At 40.6% G+C, this 19,571-nt stretch overlaps 2 protein-coding genes across 3 annotated transcripts in view; both read left to right on the top strand.

Moving 5' to 3' along the window:
* PLEKHB2 (pleckstrin homology domain containing B2) overlaps positions 1 to 19,571 on the top strand; it is a 472,273-nt gene that overhangs the window by 225,703 nt on the left and 226,999 nt on the right. The gene's annotated exons all lie outside the window — the stretch shown is intronic.
* Positions 1 to 19,571, top strand: part of ARHGEF4 (Rho guanine nucleotide exchange factor 4) — a 215,410-nt gene that overhangs the window by 27,680 nt on the left and 168,159 nt on the right. For both annotated transcript variants that reach the window (XM_061378902.1, XM_061378901.1), the window contains one exon: positions 1,430 to 1,510. In XM_061378902.1, the coding sequence (XP_061234886.1) occupies positions 1,430 to 1,510 (81 nt within the window). Of the gene's footprint in view, positions 1 to 1,429; positions 1,511 to 19,571 lie in introns of those variants that run through there.

The following is a 19,571-nucleotide window of genomic DNA, read 5'->3' as shown; positions in this document are numbered from 1 at the left end:
CTTGCTTTTAATCTTTTCTCTTTTGCAATTTCTTTCACTTTCTTTCTCTTTCATGTATACTAGTACTTTCTCTGGGGAGAGAGATTTGCTCCTCTATCTCCTTGTGAGGTTGAATTCAGTTAAGTCAGTGAGGTCTCTGTTGCACTAACATCATTTCCTCTTGTGGAAATAAATGTGACTTCAGAGAAGTTGGAACTTGATGATACTTGCAATTGAAATATTATTTTAAGGCATTCATGTTTGATGTTGTAAACAATCATATTGCATAAGCAAACCAAGTGAGACGTCTCCATGGTACAGGCCTGGAAGATGGGAGCACAAATGCATGACCTTCACCCTCATCAGATGCTCACGGAAGTCATTTTCCATGACAGATGACACTGAGACTTTCTTCTTTGGCCAGATGATAAAGAAACTCCATCCACTGTATGCATCTCTCACAACTATAGCAAAACCTTACTTATGACCAGTTCCTCTCCCTCCAGAGATCTGACTCACGTTAAACCTGAATGTTCAAAGTTTTAATGAAGACTTTGCATTTGACTGAGAGGGGGTATGTACTGTTGGAACTGAAGGCATTCTGCCACTTGTCTTATTTTCAGGTTTTGACTGAGAACTTCACATTTACATACCCCTGATCTCTATTGCTTTGTGTAGCTGGGTTCTGATGATCAGGATAAATGTGGGAGTCAGGGGGCAGAAACTTTATTTCCAGATGACTGCAGCTGAAGGACAGATGGGATACAGGGAGAGTGGAGGGATAAGAATATAAGAGAAGGCCCAGTAAACCTCTAGGGCATTGGAAAGGTCCCTGCACTAATGAGGAAGTGAGTTCCTGTGAGCTGCCAGAGCTACGAACAGCAGAAACTTCACTCCTTCCGGAAATCTGTACTGGTACCCAAATAAAGCCACAGGTTTTGTAATAGCTGCTGCTGCTGGCAAGGGAGCATGGGCTGTGCTCTTCTTCCCCACCAGCATGCCCTTGGTACTCCATACACAAAAGGTTATAGGGACATTTTGGTGCCTACCACTGTTGCTTCTTCCTTCTTATATCTACCCTTAACAATGATGCTAAAGCCAAGTATTAAGTGATTATTATTGATTCCTGTGTTGAGTGAAACATGGAACTTGTGAAAACCCCTTTATGTTATAATTAAAGATTGTACTCAAATATACAAGGGAACCGCTTTAGTAATCTTCATCCTGGTGATTCGTAATGTTTGAAACCTTGTTTTTGCAACCAGAGTGATCTTCTTTTAACCCTATTTTATGTGCATACTTTTTACTTAACTCTTGATTAACTTTTAATCAAGAAAGCTGATTTTTTTTCTCTCATGGCCAGGCAAACTGAAAGCAATAGTACTGATGACTCCTTGTTCCCTAAAGATTGACTTGATTTTTTTTTTTTCCTTCCTATATCTCTGCACAGACGTGCCAAGGAAGTGCTGTAAGAAGGGCTGCTGGAGAAACAGAAGCGAGTTCTTCTAAGAAGAGGCATCTCCACATCCAGGTACAATCACTCTATTTAAGTTTGGAACATGGTTTATTCATGGTATAATCAGAAGGGCTCTTCATATCTGCAGGGATATGGACTAATCATCTGTGTTCGACCAATTTAAAACAAATTCTGGCTTCTTTAAGTGGGAATATTTGAGCATCACAAGAAGATGTTCAGGAAAAAAATCTGTTTCACATGTTCCACAGCAGATGCCAGCTTGAAAGAAATTTCAGGAACATCATTTAATGGAAAGCTAGTTTTATAGCATAATTATTCTACCAAGCTCTGACAGTACCAACTATACAATTGTAGGTTTGCTTATTCCTCTGATGTATTATGATACTGAATTATGATAGATTTTAAATTATATGACAGTACACTATATATCATATATGCATAGTATAGCTGTGTACTTTAATTAGTCATCTGAAGACAATACAAGCTAAAGGTATTCAGCCCTTCCTAGGATTGTGTCCCACATATGTACAATAACTACAGCTCAAAAGCTTAAAGAAGCAGTGTAATTTTCCATGCAAAAAAGCATGATTACGAGCTGGGGGAATTAACTACTGTTTGATTCTGTCAACCTGTGAGTTTCCAGAACTGAAGCCTTTTCTCATATTAAATGGAGTTGATCTTGGGTAACACCTTGTACCAAGAGCCCTGTTTGATGCTATTCGTACTAGTTCATTTCATTAATTTTGTTGGTATTACGTAGACTTGTTTTATGAAGGTTAATAATGCTCTCAGAGCTCTCACACCTTTATATATAATTTGTGCACCTCCACTGTCACAGGATGTGAGCGCCTTGCATTTTTTGTGTTTGCTGTTCCATTATAGCAATGCAGGGAGGCACAATAATCATTAGGGAAAAGCTGACGAGTTGGGAGCATAGAAGCCAAATGCTGTATCCAGATAAGTCTTAGGTAGGAATAAATACTTGAGTCCAAGATATAAATCCTCAGAACTGCTTAGTACAGCTGAGGTGCTCGGCGAGTTCCCTGGTTCCTCAGTTTATAGTGGAATCTGTAAACTAGGCATTCTTTTGTTCAGCTTACCTGAGGTGCTTTATGTGGTCAATGGTTTTACAGGTTTGGGCTTTGCAAGTGAAAGACTTGTCAGGTGATGGTGGTTTCACTTTTTATACAATAACACAGTAGTTAAAACAGTCAGGACTCAGGACACTTACCTTTCATTTCTTTCCTGTATATGACACTTAAAACACATGTTTCTCACTCTTTGAAAGAGTATTCTCACCCCTTATAGTTTAACCATGTGTTGAAACTATTTTGTGGTAAGAGTGTTCTTGTGCCTTCCCATTGAAACTATTCTACTCTATAGGGTATAGTAAAGGATCAGCTGAAATGAGAAAGATCAGAAGAGAACATTATTCTTTAGTTGTTAGGACTGTGGAAATGGAAGGGAGATGCAACACCTGTGATACAGCTTGTCTCTGCTCTGTCTTTTCACATAATTGCTTTACTTAAAAGCTTGGTCTAGTGTCTCCCATTTTGCTTCTTTTTTTTTCTTATTTATTACATCTCCATTCCTCCCAGAGTCATAAAGCATGTCTTTCCTGCTTCCTCTAATCTGGCTTTTGTCTATCTGCTGCCAAAATTGTGGCATATGAAGTGGAGCAAAACTTTGTAGCTATAAAAGAGACTTACAAGAACATCTTATGTATTGTTTTTCCAATTTGAAATGAATGAACTCTGGGCAAACAAAATGAAAGTGGCAATGCAGCTGGAACTATAAAAGTATTTGGCCAGTGAAGCTCCTTTCTGCCAGGTTCTCTTCCTTCCCAAGCCTGCACATGTAGGAGTTCACACATCACTTGTTGAAAATATTAACTCTGTAGCTAAAACTGATTCATCATACTGCTTAGTTTTGGGAGGAGCAAGTCACGGGACTATATCTGTGTGTTCTGTGTGGGAGTCTTGGGGGAAAGCTTAAGCTGAGTAGAAGCCAAATTTAGAAATAACTAAAAATGCAAAATAAACCTATTCACTTAATTCCAAGTAAGGTTAAGAGAAAGCATGCTGGCCAGCACTGTCAGTGGCCTGTTGCCAGCTTATCTCCTCTTCTAGCAAACACCAGTTTAAAGTGATTATAGAATCATACAATCATAGAATAGTTAGGGTTGGAAAGGACCTTAAGGTCAGGTAGTTCCAACTCCCCGACCATGGGCAGGGGCACCTCACACTAAACCGTCTCACCCAAGTCTCTGTCCAACCTGGCCTTGAACACCACCAGGGAGGGAGCATTCAAACTTCCCTGGGCAACTCATTCCAGTGTCTCACTGGAAGGCTGATCTGAGGTCTCCATGCAGCCTTCTCCAGGCTGAACAGCCCCAACTTTCTCAGCCTGTCTTCATATGGGAGGTGCTCCAGTCCCCTGATCGTCCTCATGGGCCTCCTCTGGGCTTGTTCCAACAGATCCATGTCCTTTTTATGTTGAGGACACCAGAACTGCACACAATACTCCAGGTGAGGTCCCAGAAGACTAGAGTAGAGGGACAGGATCACCTCCTTTGACCTGCGGGTCACACTCCTTTTGATGCAGCCCAGGATACAGTTGGCTTTCTGGGCTGCAAGTGCACACTGAAACTGGCTCATGTTCATTTTCTCATCCATCAGCCCCCAAGTCCTTCTCCTTGGGCTGCTCTGAATCTCTTCCCTGCCCAACCTGTAGCTGTGCCTGGGATTGCTCCAACCCTTGCACTTGTCATGGCTAAACTTCCTAAGGTTGGGATCAGCCCACCTCACAAGCGTGTCAAGGTCCCTCTGGATGGCATTCCTTCCCTCCAGCGTATCAACCGAACCACACAGCTTGGTGTCATCGGCAAACTTGCTGAGGGTGCACTCAATCCCACTGTCCATGTCAGCGATGAAGATGTTAAACAAGACCGGTCCCAACACCAATTCCTGAGGGACACCACTTGTTACAGGTCTCCAGCCGGACATTGAGCCACTGACCACAACTCTTTGTGTGCGGCCCTCCAGCCAGTTCTTTATCCACCATGTGGTCCATCTATCACATTGATGTATCTCCAATTTAGAGACAACTAATATGCAGTCTTTTCATTCGAGTGAAATTTAAACAGCATGTGATTTTCTCTTGTCAGTTTAATACATGTGAAATACTTTGCCAAACCCTGGAATGTCATGCTGCAGATGCATAAATGTATCACCTTCCCTGTGTTGTTCTAACAAGAGCATCAGACAACACCTTGTACACACTTACCTTTGAAAACACAAAATGGTAAAACTGGTTTCATGAGGTTCCTGTCTGAGAGAATACCATTCTTCAAACATCCTGGATATTGAATGTTTCTTCTTGCTCCCTGGGAAACTAAGCTGTAAAACAAGCTTGTGTGTATGTGGAACCAGTTATAGAAGGTTTCTAGCTGAAAGTGGATTGCTTACTTATAAACAGTCATAAACGTGTGGGGTTTTTTCACATAATGAAGTAATTTCTGTTTGCTTTTAACATGGGACCTGATGATCCTTTCCAGTTGGAAAGGTATAGCAAATATGTGGGAAGATGTGGACCTCAGTGTTTCAGAAGCTGAACAGCTTCACGTCACTTCCTTTATCTGATCCAGAAGGTGCTGACTTATGAGCAAGTTCAGATATTGCAAACGGCAGTCAGAACCCCTTAAGCACAAAAAGATGTCATGGTATAACTCCACCTGGCAACTAAGTGCCACGCAGCTACTCAGTCATTTCCCCCACGGGTGGGATGGAAGAGGTAATTGGAAAAAGGTAAACCGCATGGGTTGACATAAGAACAGGTCAATAATTAAAGAAAAAAAAAAGTAAGTACAATATAATAATAATGACAACAACAGTTAATAATTATAGCAATGAAATGAGAGTGGAATAAAAGTGCACCATACAATTGTTCAGCACCTACTGTCCAATGCCCACCCAGTCCCTGCGCAGTGACTGGTGGCTTCCAACTGACTCCCCCTGTTTCTATGCGGAGCATGATGTTCTCTGGTATGGAATACCCCTTTGGCTAGTTTGGATCAGGTGTCCTGTCTCTGCTCCCTCCCAGTTTCTTGTGCCCCTCCTCACTGGCAGAGCATGAGAGACTGAAAAGTCCTTGACTTAGGGTAAGCACTACTGAGCAACAACTAAAACATCAGTGTGGTATCAAAATTATTCTCATGCTAAATCCAAAACACAGCACTGTAGCAGCTACTAGGAAGAAAATTAACTCCGTCCCAGCTGAAATCAGGACAAAGCACTGCTTGATATTTCTGACATCTCAAGAATGGAGCAGGAGACTGTTGCTGGTGAGATCTACACATCATGTTTAAAATCCTAAACATTTTATGAGTCCTGACTCCTGTTTGAAAATAGGAGTCCTAAAAGCAAACTGTGAAATGGCAGTTGAGATGATCAGTTGCTTGGTATAGATTTAAAAGCTTGTCTTTATTACTTCTGTTTGAAACTTTTTGGATGATACAGTCTCTACAGAGTCCTCACCTTGCAAAAAGAAATCAGGTATTAATTCAAGCTCACCATGGGTATTTATGGTGTACCCAGATTATAATTCATATGGAAACTATGCTTTCATTTATATTCACGGCCCCCTAAGCAAACAAATTTTCCTGGGGTAATGCTGATTGTCAGTAGAAACTTACATGAAAATTTATGTTTGCTGAAACCATATCTAATATCCATATATTCCTTTCATTGATTTGCAGGAAATGGAAGGTATAGGCTTCAGCAATATCTTGAAAGTCAGGTGTACCACATAGGTTAGTGTGATGCAGAAAGGGTTGTGGAGGAAATTAGGTTGTTTTTCAATCTTAGTTTTCCTAGTTATTTTTTAAGTGGGTATTACCTACAAAACCTGGGATCCGTGAAAGTACAAGCACAAGTAATATTAATTAAAAGTAAGGAACCAAATGAGTCTTGTGTGTGGTTTGAACAACTGGTAGGAGAATAAAAAGCCTTCTAAAAAACTGTGTCATGGTTGCTGACATAAAAATGGTGAGGGTATAAAAATGTGTAATACAGACAGCTTTACTGCTCCTATAATGATGCCTTAATTAGCAAAAAGGTATGCTGAGCTATTTAGCAATATCATCTAAGTGGAGATGCCTCATGACAGCTTGCTTGAACATTTCAAACAAACCAGCAGATTTAAATTAAGGAAAGAGTTGTCAACAACTAAAATGGATTTGTTTATTTGAGGTAGGGGTCCAAACATTAGCTGATTGGAAGGTGTTTAATGAGACAGAACGTTTTCATAGGTGGATTTAAGGCCTTAGTCAATTTGCGAATCAGAAATCAGTTTTCTCAGTTTGAAATATCTAGAATTAATTTCATCTTGAATGACTTAGGTCAAATATATGAAAGCCTTTGTTTTCTGCTGTATAGTTATTCATCTGTTGGTTCAGCTGTTCACCATGGTTGGAGGGAGGGTTTTCAGTAGCATTATTTTAGTAGCTGGCATAGTGTTGTCAAGACATGAAGCAGCATGCTGCCTTCCTGATGTATCAAGTCTGTCCCAGGAAATGGAAACTAAAATGAACTTCTGTTTGTAGAGAAGGTTGTTGGGGTGAGATTTTCCTAAAAAACAACACACAGCTCAGGTGAGAAAAAAGCAAGAAAATACTGTTAACATTAATTTGCACTGAACAAAAGATGGCAAATCAAGATTATGGCAAAATGGAAGCAGGCTTCTTTCCATGGCACTCTATGGCTTTCTCTGTCCTGGAGCTGTGCAACTGGTTTTGTGTGCATGGAGCAGATGGGATATGACAGGCTTAATCTTGTTTTTCTTATGTTGGTGACTCACCTGAGCTTTAGTATGTGTTATTTGAAGCCCAGTGATTAAACAGCAAGGACTGAAAGAGCATAAGGAATGACATACCCTATAAATCAGTGGACAGTCCAGCATGGTTTGATACACAGCTGACAGCCTGAGAAAACCAGCTCTTCTAATTCAGTATCTTCTGTAAGCACATGAATGTTTCTTGGAAATTTTTTTTGTCTGTATTGTACTTTGTAGGAAAGAACTGGTTTTATGGAGAGCCAAAGGGAGCATCTGGAGGGCTATTAAACAAGTAGCTAACCCTTAATGACTCAGAAGAAAGCTTTGTGTCCTGCCTTGATTTACTGCTAAATCATAGACAATCAAGCTGCCTTTCAGTCATATTACTAATGCCAGGCATAGACAAACAACATAAAGGCTAGGATGCAGTGACATCTTCCAAATTCAAAATGTTTCCATTCCTTGCCTGCACTGCACCTTTTGGGGCAGCATTCTCCCTTATGTCCATCTTTCCTACTTTTCCTGCTGATTGGAAAGAGATTTTTGCAGGCTACTTGTTCAAGATAGGCCTGCTGCAACGGGCAGGAGCAGAAGTAATGATCAAAGCAGGCTTGGTACAGATGGGTGTGTGCAAGCCTGAGCTTGCAAGCACAGAGCACATTGTTAGTGCATAGGCAAGCCAAAATAGTCGCATTACACGCTGTGTAAAATCTGTCCCATTACTGTAAAAATATTTTACAGCTATTCTTCATGGGATAATGTGGTTGTGTTTTTTTTCCTTATGCCTTGAACTTCCAAAGGGATCTAAAACATTCAATAAGAATGTCTGGCAAAAATGTAATGAATCTTTTACACTTGGCCTATTTTAGAATATATATTTGCCAGATCTTCACCCTCATTTGAAACAAAATGCCGCTGTTCAGGGCATTTAGCAGAGAGTCTCATCACCCACTGTTCTGGTGTCTTAAGTTTTTTTTTGGCCTGTACAGACAAAACAGCCTAGCAAATGTGAGTTCATTAAAGCTCTGTGTCTCTGACTTTATCCATTGCTTAGATCATCCAGATCCAGTTTTCTCTGGAGATCCTGTCACTGTTTTATCTCACTGTCAGCTTTTCTCACGTTTTCCATTTCTTGTCATGGAAAGTTGCTATGAGAAGGTCTCAGAATTACAGTGCAGTTATTGGAGCTCTTTTGGAAAGCCAAAAAAGGAAGGGGTTTGTAGGTTAGAAGATGAAATTAGTTTTTTAGGTTATATTGTTCCAAAACTTGTCCCTGAGTTACTCCTGAGCTCTTCAAGTGCAAGTTCTGTTCTTGAAAAGGTTATGACACTGTAAATGAACTTCTGTGGTATTTGCATCTCAGTGAAAAGAATCAGTTGATTTCTTCTCCCATGCTCTGCTGAAATCCACCATTGTTGTAGAACTGCTTACCTCAAAGTAAATAAATGGTAATTACCTGGTTATGGCATCCTTCTTTAGTTCTCCCCTGTTGGTTATTAAGACATCCTTCCATTTGTGCTCTTCTGGACAGGTTGGTAAATGAGTTGCTAGCAGAACATAACAGGGGACATAATCATATCTTATATGATATGCCTTGCCAATAAAGAGTGAGCAAATAGTTGGAGTCCCGTAGTACCCAGAAGAAAGAATCAATGTTTCTGTTTCTCTGTGTATAAAAACCATCTCCAGTCAAGGTGGTAAAGAAAGATTTACAAGCTTTCAAGGTTGGGGATTGGGGAAGGAAATTAAAATGTTAAGACACAGTGAATGGGTGTTGAAGATAGCATAGGAAATGTGTGTTCTGTTTTCCTGGAAGAAGGAGTGCTGCCAGATCAACAAGGCAGGAAGCAGGAAAACAAGTTGGTCATCATTCTGTATTAAAGGAGTACAAAGGAATATTGTTTCTTATGCTTGTATGCACAACACTTTGGACTGTGTGCTTACAGGCTCAAAGGCTTGATCTACATTTCATATTTTCCACTGTAAAGTGTAGCAATATATGACAATGGTGGTATATTTTGTCTATAGCTATGCAGTCTATTGCGTATTGTGTATCTATTGGCATTGAGCTTTCTCAATTAGAAATATAAATGTTGTGAGCCCTTGAAAGATATTATTGTCCTAACCAGAATCTATCACGTAATTAAAGAGTATGGTCTTATCAGATCTCCTCAGAGGCCTGCTTTGATCAGTTCCAGTAGAGTCAGGCCCTCAAAGTGGGAGAAGGACTCTGGCCTGAAAGCAGTCTTAATAGCTTTGATATGGTTTTAATTTTCAGTCTTCCATCAGACCAATAATACCTAGTTTTGGTTTATGTCTCTTTCTGTTCTAGTTTCTTGACATTGTACCATTAGTGCTTGTGGTACCACTGCATCTCACCTGACAGTGGGTGCAAACACTTTCTGTGTACCTGGGGCTGATGCAAAACATGAAAATGGATTTTATGTCCAGTGTAGGGTACATTGAGAGTGATGGCTTGAGTTTTCATTTGCACCACAGTAGTATTTCCAGCCAGGTACAGGAGGTTTAATGGCAGGCTTGAATTCAAGGTGACAGTTATAACTCTGAGACAGTTATTGTGAGCTTCAGAATAACTTTAGTGGAACTTTACTTCATTACACCCTCCATGTGACAGCACGCATCTGCCATACACCTGATCTGGAACTTGTGGAGAATTGTAGGTACAGACGCCAGTCATGCTGCTTCTAACTAGCTTACTACCAGCAGGACTTCAAACACAGGATAAAAAATCACAGAAGCCTATGTCTTCACTGCATTCAAGTTTCTATTTGACCGAGTTGTACTGAGCATATTTGAGGGCAGAACTGTAGTTTGGGACCTCAGTATTCCTGCTTTGGACTTTCTCTGGACTCAGTAAATGCCTTCTAGAAATTCTGCTTGGGTTTTATTTGACTGACTTTATTAGGGTCAAAGGCAACTATTGCCCCGCTGGTTTGTAGCTATTTACTGCAAGGCATTTTTAAATGAACATGAGTAAGATATTTTCCCATAGTAAGAGCTCTGTGTTGGAATAGGCATCTAATTCTGTGTTACCTATGCCTCTACTTTAGAAGAGAACTTTAGAGATCTAACCAGCTCTGAGTTTATCTTGCAAGATTCAGAACAGGGCTGTTGTGTCTCACAATCTGGGCTCAGTCTTGAGTGGAGGTGTCAAACAGGAGTAAAAACATCATCTGCCTGTGGGCAGAGGACTGAACACGTGGGGACAGCAGTCCTTGCGGCTTTTCCTTGTTGGAAGCACCAGTAGCTCCCCATACATGCTTTGACAGAATCAATACTGGTGCCATTACTGACCAAATTCCATGTGTTTGATCCATGTTTTTTGCTGCTCTGATTTTCTTTATTATTTTTCTTTAGAAGCTCTTAATTAAAACCGGTTCCCAGATTTCTTGCACTGAGAAGTTCTAACTTAGTTGCTGTTTGCTGATGTCCAGAAGTAATGGGATTTTATTGGGCAGTGGTGGCCAGTGTTGGTGAACGGAGATTTCTGGCTTAGCACATGTTTGCCCAGCCAAGAGCTGAGGCTGTGGTAAAACACAGAAATACCTATCTCAGCTCCCAAAGGTGCAGTTTCCCATTATAAGCCCAGAATCTCTTACCTTCTATGAAGACAGAAAACTGAAGAGCTTTGGTTGCAGGAGGGAAATTCAGAAGGATTTGAAGAGTACTTGAACCGACATGTTAGACTGCATCAAGAAGTACATTTTTATGATAATGGTAATCAAATTAACTGCCCAAGGGCAAATAAGCAATTACACCAGAGATAAAAGTGTCTGACATGATCATTTAGAAATGAGAATACCTGTTCGGTCACTTAAGCCGTCTTGCTCAGGCAGTTAGTGATGGCTGCCTGCAGCAGGTCCCTTACTGCCCAGGTCAGGGTGACAGCTTAAGGTCTTCATTCTTGGAGCTTTTTGTTGCAAATGGCACTATTTCAAAAGATGAGCATCTGGGGTTATAAATTAAGGTTCCACTGAACCATATTCAATGCCTTTTTTAATAGACGATGGTTATAACATGAAAATAATGGAGTCTCTAGGCTTTGTACTCTCAGGAAAGGCAACATAGGGCAAAATTATTGTCCCTTTTAGGAATCTTACAGAAGTATATGATGTTCTTACAAGAGGTAAGAGGGCAGGTTCAGTCCCTCCCATCTTCCCTTCAGGCTGTGCTCTACACATGCAAGACTTCTCTTCGACCTTTGCAGCCATAAAGCTGGGATGACATCAGTATATTTTCTTACGTTTAGTGGCTTTGGAAGCCAACATGATGCAATCTACATAATACCCAACTGTGTTAAACTAACCCAAGTGAATGGTACATGAAGTAGTCAAATAGTAGAAATTATGGGAAGAAAAGCCTTCCACTAGTACAGTAGTGGAGTTTCATTGCCACTTGTCTGCCTTTAAAGATTACTAGTTCCAGAGCTCTTCAAGGTTTTGGTGCCTAACTGCCTAATCTTCATTGACTAAATGAAACCTCAGATTCATACACTGAAGAAAATGATCACCACAGTTTTGCAAGTGAAGTTTATGTTAAGTGATAAACTCCTCATTATGGAAATGGACTTCATAGTAGCGAACTTGTGGGGACCCCTTGTTTGCTTTAAGGAGAGGAGGAAACTGAAAGTTCAGCTATGATAAAACCCAGTCTGTTGGCAGTCGGGTGGTGTTCTGGGAAATGCATAAGTTTGGGCATCAAAAAACTTTTAATACATTGACAAACCTGCAGGATAAAGTTGCTCCAGCATGGGCTGCAGGGGCCTCTCAGTCCAGGCACCGGCAGCCCATCCTGCTACCACGCTGCTGCCTTGTGAATGGCAGAGTTCCAGTGACAGCAGTGTGTCTTTAAGGAATTGCAGGATTAAGGGAATACTGTGCAATTCACGCATCCTGTGCGGTGAAGTAAACCAATCCAAGAAAGGTACCAGTCTGAGGGGAAGGTCTCTGCACATTACAGAAAAGCAGTATCCTTATTTCAAGCCCACAGGGAAGTAACGTGTGGAAAAATAGGGTGAGTGCTGAGCAGTTGAGCTTTAACCTTCATTTCAGAAAAGATATACTACTGACAGGGGAGTCTTTCATATGTGAATAAAAGTTTTCTTTTTCATTTGTGAAAAGTAAATGCCAAGGCACCACAGACCTTGTCTTAGTGGCATTTCCTTCTGCTCAAAGAATCTGACTTCAGGGCTCAGGCAAAGAATGTTTCAGCTGAACCTTGTGAGTGTGGCCCATTGAGTCAATACCAGGAGAAGCAGGCAGGAAACAGGTCTGCCGCAGTTTCTTAAATAAGCAGGGTTTAAAAGAATGACAGTAATTTCAGAATAAACCATGAAAAGTAATCCTTCAGACAAATTTAAACTTAAGAATGAGCAAATAAAAGCATTGAAAACTACGCATATGCCAGACCCATTTCCCTCTAAGCAGATCTTTTTAAAAATTAATACTGTATTTTTAATGGTTTTGAATCTTATTAGAATATTTATCTGCATTTCCTCCCAAACTATGGGCTGAAAGTTTTACTTTAAAAGATTCTGTATGTATATAATACCATCAGTCTTTGTGAAAGCATAAGAAATGGAAGGAAAAAAACTTCACTGAAGCAGTACTGTCATTCAGCATATCAAACCATAGACAGTATTACTGTAGTGCATTTGTGCCTTATGTTGTGATTTAGAAATTATTATTTAGGTGTGCCCTTCCTTTTCACTGTGTATGCTTAACTTATGCAGTTCCCACAATGGCAGAAAAAATGTGTACGTGGTAAAGTAGGGCTTCCTGCTCTAAAGTATTTGATTTATGCAAAAATGTCTTATTTACATAGACTACCAAAACAATAATCATAGAGTCACAGACTGGTTTGTGTTGGAAGCACCTTAAAGCTCATCCTGTTCCAACCTCCTGCCACAGGCAGGGACACCTTCCACTAGAGCAGGTTGCTCCAAGCCCCCGTGTCCAGCCTGCCCTTGAACACTGCCAGGGATGGGGCAGCCACAGCTTCTCTGGGCACCCTGTGCCAGCGCCTCAGCACCCTCACAGGGAAGAACTTCTGCCTAAGAGCTCATCTCAGTCTCCTCTCTGTCAGGTTAAAGCCATTCCCCCTTGTCCTGTCACTATCTCCCTTGTCAAAAGCCCCTCCCCATATTTCTTGTCAGCCCCTTTTAGATATTGGAAGACTGTTACGAGGTCTCCCTGGAGCCTTCTCTTCTGCAAGTTATTTGAAATATGAAATATTTTAAATAAGAAATATGAACTATGAAATATAAAAGCAGAAGCATGGCTGCTGGAAGCTAGAGAGGGGTTTGAAGTACTGCAATTTGAGGGCACATGGGTGGGTGCACTTACTGGGGGTGTGATGACTCAGAGATCCCTGATTGCACAGAGCAAGTCAAAGGGCATGTTTCATGTTCAAGATGGTGTTTGTCTTGGGTAGACTTATGGGGTATCAACCACGGGGGAGGTTTGTCTGCCTACTCCCACCTTCCTGTGCTGGGTGCACTGCACATGTATCTGTTGTGCTCCCCTGTGGCCATCAGAAGCTACTCTGGAGCACCTCCCTGAAACACTTTGTCCTGTTCTAAAGATTTTAATAGCGGGTGCTTTGAATTATTCAAATGTAAGCCATAGTTAAAAAATAAATGTCAGCATGCAGTATCAGGTTGTGGCTGACAGTTACTGTAATGCAGGGTGATCTCTTTCTGTGAGCTTGCTTGTGCTCTGTAGTTCTTTAATTCCAAGTGCACTGTGAGCAGACTACCTGTAAGCTCTCAGTCCTGGCCACTAAATGTGATAGATTCTTTACTACACAGCATTAGTTGCATGTCTGTGTTGCTGGATGTTACTGGAGCACAGGGAATCTTTAAGGGACTTTAATGTTGATTGAGGAAAAAAGAAACTGAAACTGTTTATTCTTCTGCACTTCAAAAGACTTGTTCTGCAATTTTTGCTTACCTTTAAAGATAGTAACTAGAAAGCTCATGATGTGAGAGCCTTTGCTTTTAAATGCTGTAGTAAGTGTAATGCTCACTGGTTGAACTTGCAGTTGGCAAAAGCAAAAGCTGGGGGGGATGTAAGAGAACATGTGCTGTCCTTTGTAGTTCCAGCTCTTTTAGAAGCACTTGCAAATAGCTTTAGTTTCTTTAACAAATACAATGGCATCATTCTGGGCATGCCTAGTAGAAGTGTTCTGGGACTAGTAAACTGTGAACAAACCTGTTTGCATTGCTGTACTCTACAGCGCAGCACAGATAAGCCCTAATTGTTATGCAACTCCTTAGCATAAGCTCCTGGCATGGCTCATATGCTTCCCTTGTACTAAGACCGTCCAAAATAGCAACAAGAAAGCATGTAACTAAAGACACAGCAGGAGTGCAGGAATTCACCCAGGCCTTGGAGGTTCTAAAGTTTGAACAATTCCTCATTTTAAACCTTCCAAAATGCTAAGCATAATGTATTTTCTTCGGAGCTTCTTCAAGGTAAGCAATTTCAGCCTTTTCCTGAGTGTGGGAGTTTGTTTGGTTTAGTTTTGTTTTGACACGAGAGAAATGTAGATTTAAAGTCTTTGTACAGGAATGTAGAGAGTAGTTTTCTTGAGAACTTGTGCCCAGTAAGTGTACTCACCAGGTTTGCATTTTGCTTTGCTGTGTGAACGTTTGATTTGTAGAAGGTGATTATTTTGTGCTGCGATAAAAAGGAAACACTTGTTGTGGGTTTATGTTGAGAAATCCTTATATGATGAAAACCATAACATTTATAGTGCAAGCCACATACATCAACAGGGAGTTGTTAGCAATGAAAGATGCATTTTATGAGACAAAACCAAATTATAGCTCATTTTTATTGTATTTTCCAGAAGTGTTTGTTGTATATTAAACATGCTAAAGTGAGCAAAGCTCCCATTACTTAAAATGCTTTAGCTAAAAAATACCTGCCAATATATATATGTACAAATTGCTACCAATAAATAGAAGTTTATATTTTAAATTATTAAATCAAACCAGACCAAAGTCAAATCTTCATTGATGGGTATAAAACTGGGGAAAGTTTCATTTTCTATGAATCTAATAAATTCTAGAGTTTTGTGGCTGAGGTCCTGCTGCTGTCTGCTGTTGGACTGAAATAGCTGTTTCAGAGATGAGCCCCAGCTGTGGCTTTCACCCTGCTTAGAATCAGTGTTACAACTGGAGCGTGTGCTGCAGGTGTCGTTAGAGGTGTGCACTGTGAAACCTGTAGATGATTTGGAGAAGTGGGGGCCAAAGGAAATGAAAGTTTAATCAGATTAGTGAATATTGGATTATTCTGTCATCTAAAAGGTTAGAATTTGAAGTGCTGTAGAGAATTATGTCACTTAGAAGAAAAATACTGAAGGAATAGAATAACTGTAATCAGCTGAATTCCAGCTTCCCATTATGTTGTCACTGACACATTTGCTTGCCAAACTACTTCTTGGTAAAGTCTGCTGCAGGATTGCATTTGGGTGTAAAGTCAGCAGTAAATCTCAACCCAGAGTTGCCCTGTGAAGACCGACTGATGTTTAAAATAAATGAGAGAAAAGGTCCTAAAACATGTGGCACCTGTAACCACCCTATGGTTCATAGAAAACCAGTAGCACTCCGAAGTAGAAAGTGGGCCTCATTTTTGGCAGCCTTCCTTAGGGAGACTGTGTGGAGCTGGTCATAAAAATTACCCACATTTGGGTTGAAAATGCCTACTGAGCCTTTTCTGAATTACTTTCTTCCTCTAAACGCTGCACTCTTTGGGAGCTAAAAGCAAGGGACAAGAAAAATACAGTAGGAAGGTTTTTCTCTGTTACTGGGGTATGGCTGGTGACTTATCCTTGCATTGCTGTTTTATCACGTGACAAGTCTTGACTGAAAAATTTTAGCATAAAACATATTACTAGATTGTATGTAAATATTTTACTTTAAGGCATGAAAGTATATACTTCTCAGTACTTAAAAGAGTACTTATTTTACAGGAGGGTCAGACATCAACAAGAACATTAAGACATAAGTATTAATAATACAGGTATTAGAGAAAATGGGACTGAGTAGAGCTGGTAGCTGTCAACAGTGTTATGGTGATTACTGGATTCATTCTGAAAATGTAGTGATAGGACAAAGGAATGGTTTTAAACTGACAGAGGGGAGATTGAGATGAGACATTAGGAAGAAGTTCTTCCCTGTGAGGGTGCTGAGGTGCTGGTACAGGGTGCCCAGAGAGGCTGTGACTGCCCCATCCCTGGCAGTGTTCAAGGCCAGGTTGGACACAGGGGCTTGGAGCAACCTGCTCTAGTGGAAGGTGTCCCTGCCTGTGGCAGGAATTGGAACTGGATGAACTTTAAGGGCCTTCCCAACCCAACCCAGTCTGTGATACTGTATTTTTAGTTTGTAACAACCTTGTGACATCTCTTGATTTCAGTTCCTGAGATTAGCAAGGGTCATTGTATACCCATACGTTTAATTTTGCATTCATTGACTTAAAACTAACAGCTAAGTTGGTGAAACTTTTGCCAAAATGGAGGTAAAATTGAAACTATTTTAATTACAGTTTCTTCACTGTTTTCTGTGAAGTCTTCTTGAAATAGAAAGCACTTATTTAAAGCTGGCCATGTATCTAGAGCTGTATTTTACAAGCCCTGTGAACCATGCTGCAATCTGATATTCTTGTGATTTGGGTTGTGCTAGAATTGCTAGAATGACCCAAATAGCTTGAAATGCAGTCTAAAGTCTTAGTTATGTTTCTCAATAGGATTTACACTCCTAAGATCCTTATACCATGACTGGGAACTTTAAAAGTACCACCCTCACCTGACTGGAAAGAAATAGTAGCCTGAGCCATATAGCTAATAAACCTGCTGTTGGCTTTGGGATAGATGCTGCTGACTCTATGGGAGAGTTACTGTGGTGCCTCTTGTCCTCTTCTGGAGGTTGCATCAGCTGGCGGAAGGAGCCGGAGGAGGTGGGAATAGCATAAACCTGTCCATGCATCTCCAGGAGTGATCTAGAGCTGGATGCAGGACCATGGGACACAGCCAGTGTCTCTGTCTGCCCTCATTCGTTCCTGGCTGCAAGGCTTTAGTAGCATAGAACTATGAGTTTGCAATGAGTAACCATGTGAAGGTATCATGGTTCCTTTCACTGCGTGTTCAAAGCAGACACAAAATTCCATGCACGAAGATGTGTCAGCAGAGATATCCTGTTACATCTTGGCCAATCAAGATTTTTATCTCCTGTAAGAATCCATTTAAAGGCTTAATATGTTTATCTTTGGTTCTGCCTAGAAAAATGGAAAGAGATCTTAAGGTTGCTCAAGATGCACAACTGCAATGGGTTTAGCTGCTCTTTTTTCTCACTGATTTAAATAATTCTTTAATGAAAATATTCTGTGTGTCTGTTCGCTTAGTGGGAAAATACTTGTTTCTCACAGAAAATGTACAGAAATCAAAATGTAACTCTGTATTAAATGGCAAATCATACAAGTGGCTCATATGAGCCTGGATTAGTCAGAAGTGCAACAATGAAGTTTATGGAAGTATATTATTGTTTTCTTTACTTTCAAACCCAGAAAATACAGATTAATACTGCTGTCTTTTATGACAGCCACAGAAGGAATCATGCTTTCACTTACGGCGTGGAGCATTTCAAAGCAGGTAGCCTGTTGCAGTCATTTTCAATTCCTGTCTAGTACCACTGGTACAGCAGTAAACAAGGCACGATGCAGATTTACCACTAATACCTTTAATGCCTCTAAAATAGTATGCCTATTGTTCTCTCTGAACCAAAGCTCAGGGCCACTAATACCAGCTAAGCAATTCCTGGCCACTTTAAAAAGCCTGAGTATGCCTGAGCAGCAATTGCAGCAGTTGACAGTTGCAGGCAGAGCTTTTGGAAGCCCTGCTTCTGCTGTCATAGGAAACAGTATTGCACAGCTGTAGAACATCCTGAGTCTGAGTCAGATTCAGTGTGCAGAGTGTTGTACATTTCTCCTTTTCATTGGCTACAACTTTGGCTTTACTCTGCTCAGAAATCTGTGTCACGTGCTTGGTTAGTTTTGCAGCCCATCCAGCTTAGACTTTGGATCTGAACCTAACTTTGTTGGCTTTCTCTTTGAACAATATGCCAGCTTGCATTTAATGAATTGAACTGAAGAGTTTTTCACAATGTCTGTTACTCTGAAGGGGTTTTGTTCTGATTTAAGGAATGCAACACCACATTTGTAGTAATTTTAGGTCTTGCATCTGTTTCACAAGATAATTACTGATCCTGAAAGGTGAGGCTCCCCCCTAAACTTTGTTGTTTAGTTCCTGTTTTTATGACCATGAATATTATAGCTGGGCTAATCTTTATTAGTCTCAGTCTTGGTACCTGTAAGATCCCTGTGAAATAAACACTAGAATAATGTCTGGTTATTCAGCTCTGAGGGTCAGTTCCTTTTTCCCTTATAGTGAAATCTCTATAGTAGAGATTCTTAAAGTTCTGATTTCAGGTAGATTTGTGCCAGACATAGATGCCATAGGGGCAGGGACCCTGCTGAGTGTACATTCCCATGGTAAGTCAGAATGTTTTCTCATTGAAAATGTACCTTGTTACCTCAGAAGCATTGGTCCTGTTCTATGTAGCTATAACATCACTGTTGTATGGGGTCCATGTCTTGAATGTACCATATCTAGCTGAATAATGAGTAGATACTGCAGTTTGGCCTAAAACTAAGGAATGACTGTAACATGCAGCTGTCATCTTTTAAGCATGATCAGCTGTCAGGCAAAGAGGTACGATTCAGGTATCCTAACAGTGCATTGACCTTTGGCACCCTGTGTGTGTGCGGAATCTCGGGTTTCAGTCTAACAGATACCAAGGTCATCCTGTACAGTGGGATTTCTGTGCACTGATGCTGCAGCTTTCTAAATAGCAACAAAAAGCATAAAGAGCGGTGAAACAGAATGTTTCAGTGTCGGGTGGGAACTGCTTTCTTCCAAAACTGGCTGAAGAAGACTGTCAGTGTTTAGCTGATGAGCTTCTTGGAGCATAAATTAAACGAAGACAGTGTTGAGCTGGAGCTCAAATGCAATTCTACAATGTCAGCTTAGATCTTCCAGTAACATCTATAGCAACTCATACTACCTGAGTAACAACTCTGCAAGTAATACCAGAATACACACCTCTTCATTAAAAACTTAAAGAGGGCTGCTGATGTCTCATTCAATATGCAAAACAACAAATTTGTATGATTGTACATAGGCTTGTAAAAACCCCTGGGTTTTA

This window comes from Neopsephotus bourkii, unplaced genomic scaffold, assembly GCF_033783945.1.
Source record: "Neopsephotus bourkii isolate Nb327-2 ecotype Australia unplaced genomic scaffold, CSIRO-AGI_Nbou_v1 NB_1768, whole genome shotgun sequence".
NCBI classification, from domain to species: Eukaryota; Metazoa; Chordata; class Aves; order Psittaciformes; family Psittacidae; genus Neopsephotus; species Neopsephotus bourkii.
The sequence above is the reverse complement of the archived record's forward strand: the minus strand, read 5'-3'. Positions and strand labels throughout refer to the sequence as shown.